Source organism: Juglans regia, chromosome 10 (assembly GCF_001411555.2).
Source record: "Juglans regia cultivar Chandler chromosome 10, Walnut 2.0, whole genome shotgun sequence".
Taxonomy (NCBI): Eukaryota; Viridiplantae; Streptophyta; class Magnoliopsida; order Fagales; family Juglandaceae; genus Juglans; species Juglans regia.
In genome coordinates, this window is record NC_049910.1 from 33,442,156 (window position 1) to 33,447,333 (window position 5,178).

Genomic DNA, 5,178 nt, shown 5'->3' on the forward strand with positions numbered 1-5,178 from the left:
AGATTCACAACAAACTTGGATTGGATATTTCAGTATTTAAAAAATAGTAATATTGTTTAAACCAAGGCTAAAGTTCATCTCATATATATTGTTTAAAAATCAAAATCTGTAGAAATTGGACAAAAAACCTTGTTTGAATAAGCAAATTTCGTGATTGAATCAGTTAGAGTACTTGACAATCCCAACATAGAAATTGAACCATCAAATTATATACATAGGTATTTTTCAGAGGAAATGGTACGAAAAAGGACTTGTTCATTTGTTTTAATCAAATTAATCCTGGCCTGCCTCTTTTAAGGCATTCTTCACATCAGCACAAAGCCTCATTAATGGCTATATATATTGAAGTCTTTTCTAGAACAGTCATGTAATGAAGAACTTCTGCATTTCCCAGCTTCCCGCTGACACTGCCAATGCTCAGTACACACATACACAGAGAGAAAGAGAGAGAGAGAGAGGAAGTCTTCCCCATGACTTGATCAACGATGATCAGTGCAAGACAATATTAATGGTAGGTTACCATTATAAAGATATTTTATAAATTACGGCTATATATTATAAGAAGGTAATAATTATGTCATGTTTATGATCTTAGCACTTAGCATGCAGCTAGTTGTCTTAAAAGTAACTGGAAAGTTTAGGACTCTTCTACATTGGCCATCTGAATTTACCGCTTAGAAAGACTGTTTGACTTGACATGCAGTGCATTAAAAAAAAATGTAAAACTCTTTTTTTTCTTTTAATATGACCAGTGCCACACGTGTAAGGTTAAGTGGTGAATTTGAACGACAAACTGATCATATGGGCGAGTACCATTTTTCATATATATATATATATATATATATATATATATGAAGAGCATGAAACTAAAGTATCGTACTCACATAAGTCTTGTAATTATTAAATAAAATTACCAAAACAACTTGTCTCAAATACAATCAACTGTCCTTAATCACAACAAAGTCGAGGCTTTTGTTTACCAAAGAACGTACATATTACTGATTAATCATGAAGTGGTTTGGAAGATTAATCATGCATGACAGCCTTCATTTATTCAGTAATGCAGCAGCCCTTGACGTTAGATGCTTATCAGAGCCCTATTCATGAAAATCAAGAAAAACAAAATGAATCAGCAAATAGAGTTTAAAACAAGCCCTCGCATACATCATATATTGATTGTTAATATTAACTATGAATTAACATAGCCAATTAGTTAATTACTAAATGCGTCATACCAAGTAAGATTAATTAGAAATTCTACTATAGGACATAGGGTTGCACTACAAACTTTATAAAGAAAAGAAATATTACAGTCATAAAGAGATTATATAAAAATAAATTCATAAACTGACATGACTTCTTCATAATATGATATGTTATATTTATTTTATAATAAAAAATACTAGTTTTACAATTTAATGTATTACATCAAATCACGTCAATTTATAAATATTTTTTTTGCGAATTTTTTTTTGTAATTAAAACATTTCTCCCTATAAAATCTTAGCATGCAAAGTAAATCCTTCATCCTTATTTTTCATTATCCTTAATGTATATATGTTCGCCTGGAAAACCCTTGTATATAACAGAGAATATGTACACAGACGATGCAATTAGCAAAAATGGAAGAGGGACGATCTTTTTTTTTTTATTTTCTCCTTCGCAAAACTTACATTGGACAGTTTAGCTTGATTGTTGGTCTCCAACATCAGCCCGAAATGAATATGAGGGAAGTGTGCCCACTACCGCAAATAAGTTTACAGCTTGTAAGTAAAATATAACAAGAAAACGAAAGTAATAAAGGGATCAGATAATATGATTATAGGAAGAAAGTCATGTTCAACTTACATTTTTTGCAGCAGTGCTAAATGCTTCCCTGTGGCTAATATCCGGATTATTGGCCTTGATCCTCTGGATCTCCTCCCTACATTTGAAATTTTTTCTGTCCATGAGAAATGAGCCGGGGAGTAATTTTCATACCCAAAGGATAAAAAGATCAGATTTACTGATATCAATTGAATATCGATAATAGATTCGTTACTTTATAAACTGATTGTATGCAGATGGTACTCGCTGCCTCTTCTCGGGAGCTGAAATATTGGAAAACAACAGCTCATGAAATTACTGTTTTTTATTTTTTATTTTTTGAAAAAAAATAAGGATCGAGTGGAAATCATTTGAATCACATAAAACATATGATGACTGGGTGGCTCACGTCGATTCACCACCCTTTCCTCAATGGCTGCTTGTGTGGTGACCTGTGCTCGCATTGCAATTTTGTTATTGCACTTGGAAGAGGACCCCGAGTCAATCTTGTAATCCGTTGTGCATTTCGTCGCCTAATCGTACCAAAAAAGGTGAAAGAAATCAATAACGAGAATAAATGCAGGATTATGATTGCTTGTGTAGTGAAAACAAGCCATTAATCTTCCTACAAAAGGAGGCTTTTCTTATTCTTTAATTATTTTTTTTCCTCTTCGTTTCTATACATCCTGTGCTGTGCTGCATAAGACGGAAAAAGGCTATTTTCTTCTTTAACAGCTTTATGCTAGCTAGTTGATAAGAAAAGATCAGGACAAGATCTGGGGTTTATGTTTGGAGAGAGAGAGAGAGAAAGACCTGAAATGAAATGATTTTTATAAGAGAGAAAAGAGAGGTTGGGAGAAAAACCATCATCGAAAGACTGAATCAGTTAGAATATTGTGGTATGAAACAAATCATATTAAAAGCCCAGATTGACAGTAGTAAAATATGGATTTTCAGGGATCTGGAAAACCTTGTTTCCACAGTAAAAGACAAAGCTCATGATCAAAAGAAATAATTAAACCCAAGAACCCTACTTGTCAATCAAATCAAGGTAGTATTGTTTGAAAAAGCGGCACTTAAGATTTTTTTTTATTCTTTTATTTTTTTCCTTCAGCTTAGAAAATGCTTTGCCTTGATGGGTCAGCAGCACAGGTCCTGACGACTCTATAAAAAAGCAAAAATAATAGGTTTTGGTTATGGCGGCTGATTGCTAGGGCTTCAGTACTGCAACCAACTACTTCACAGATAAAAGAGGTTTTGAAATGCTCGATCTATGCAGAACAAAGATCTTAAAGGCTTCGATTTTCTCAAAAAAGAAGTGAGACCTGGAGCCGTTAGGTTTAAGGGGGCCTAGCAGTAGCAACGCCCTAAAAATAAGCTGAAACTTGTGTGTGTTTGTGCAGATATTAAAAGCAATAGCTAGCACCTGAGCATCTTGCCATGACAGTGACTGAAACGCGGCGGCCATGTTCACGGACCATAGATTGGTGCAGTGCCCGCATCGGACCGTCACGATGTCAAAGAGGTTGCTGCATGGAACACTTACCTGCACAACTCCATCCCAAAAGAAAACCTTAGACTCTGGCTTCCTCCATTTGATATCAACTCAGAAAGAGAAAACAAAAACGAAAAGCCAGATTAGAAACTGATTTTAGACCAGAACTAGATGAATTACAAGAAACGTAAAAGAACAATAATGAAATTGATTTGGCCTTTTAGTTTGAACTCCCAGATTCTTTTGGGAAGAGGGCTATTTGAAAAGAAACCCTAGAAGGCGTAGTTCTTTACTAGCTAGGTTTCTTTATGGAAGGTTGCGTTCAAGAGATATAATTCAACTGAGATCTTCATTTTTACTTTCCCCTTCTGTTAAAGAAGCTTGTTTTGCACGGGAACGTGGTTGTGCAGTGTCTTTTGTTAGGGAAAGGTAAGTTACAGACATATGGAGGAATTCAGAGAGCCAAGGACTTGTCCTCTTCGGTTTATCATCAAATGCTTGTTTGAGGCCGGATTCTGAAAGCCCACATTTAAAAAAATAAAAAATAAAACTAAACCAATAATCTCTCTCTCTCTCTCTCTCTCTCTCTCTCTCTCTCCTGTGAGGACTTCAGGGCCTTCAGATATGACTTTTCTTTGACTGCAAAAGAAAAAAGAAAAAGAAAAGTCCGACGATGGAGACCTGACTGTAAGAAAACAAGAAACCCTATAAATAAAATTAACCGATTTCTGTTAAATTACATCTCAACCTGATCATCATAAAAGCAAAAGCTTTCTTGAGGATCTTAAAATGTTCTTTCTCCTCAGATATGCATATGATCAGAAAGAAACTACACATACATACGAATACATAAATATATGATATTGGTCATTGGGAATCTTTAAGAGAGAAAAAAGCAGATCTCCCGTTGAAGAAAAGAGTTTCCAGATCAGAGATACCGCAAGAACGATGTTGCAAAAGTTGCAGGGGATGTAGCAGAGTTGCTCAGACGCAACATCGATGCAGGTCGACATGTTCCGTAGGCAGTCAAAGCAAACTTGTTTACCCAAGAAGGAGAAAGAAAGAAAGCAAAGGAAAGAAAAGGAAAAGAAGAACAAGCTCTTGCAAATTACAGAACACCGAGGAGAAAGAAAAAGGCCGCTTTTATTCTCTTTCAATCCCCTCCTCCTTTAGAACTGGGCTATGTATCACAACAGTTGAACTTAAAGGTCATATATATAGAAAATTATGTGGAGAGAGAGAGAGAGAGAAGAAAAGAGAAGGGAAGAAGGCTGGGATCCAATTAACTAGGCACTGAAGAGGGGGAGATCTAGTACTTAAGCTAAAATAATAAGAAAAAAGGTGTGGATTTAGTATAAGTACCCACGGTTGGCAGCAAATGCTGGGACCGGAAAGGAAAGTAGTAGTTTTTAACTTGAAAGCCAAAGTGTATCCATAGCTGTTGAAGAAAGGTTAGGGCTTGAGGAGAGTAGAAGGAAGATGGAGCTTTTGCCTGCAAATAAAAATGCGCAGATGAAATGGTAATTACTAGCTAGGACCGATGAAATGGATGGAGTGTGTGAGTCATGACCACATGCCCTCCTTTCCCGGCCAGCTACAACACATACAGTACTGGATGAGTCATGGGGATAGAAATCTCAATTCTTAAATCATGAGTATAATACAAAACATAAATAATTGCTATATCGTGTGTATTGTGTGTAGCAATTATCCATCTGTATATATGTCAGAATTTGAAAGTACATATATTGTATATATTCATGATCATGATGTACCGACATATATTATATATAGATATATATATATATATATATATAGCTAGGATGCCTAAAGTACTACTACTTGAACTAATAAGAAATGGATCATATGATGATCTG

General features: G+C 35.2%; 1 protein-coding gene across 1 annotated transcript; it reads right to left on the bottom strand.

The window, feature by feature from the left end:
* Positions 1-885: 885 nt before the first annotated feature.
* LOC108986193 (axial regulator YABBY 5-like) lies at positions 886-4,632 on the bottom strand. Its single transcript, XM_018958727.2, has 7 exons — positions 4,240-4,632; positions 3,233-3,352; positions 2,216-2,339; positions 2,042-2,090; positions 1,849-1,924; positions 1,674-1,742; positions 886-1,097 (listed from the first exon to the last, which is right to left on the bottom strand). Exons 1-7 carry the CDS (start codon positions 4,312-4,314, stop codon positions 1,047-1,049), a joined length of 564 nt encoding a protein of 187 aa, XP_018814272.2. The 5' UTR covers positions 4,315-4,632; the 3' UTR covers positions 886-1,046.
* Positions 4,633-5,178: the final 546 nt, after the last annotated feature.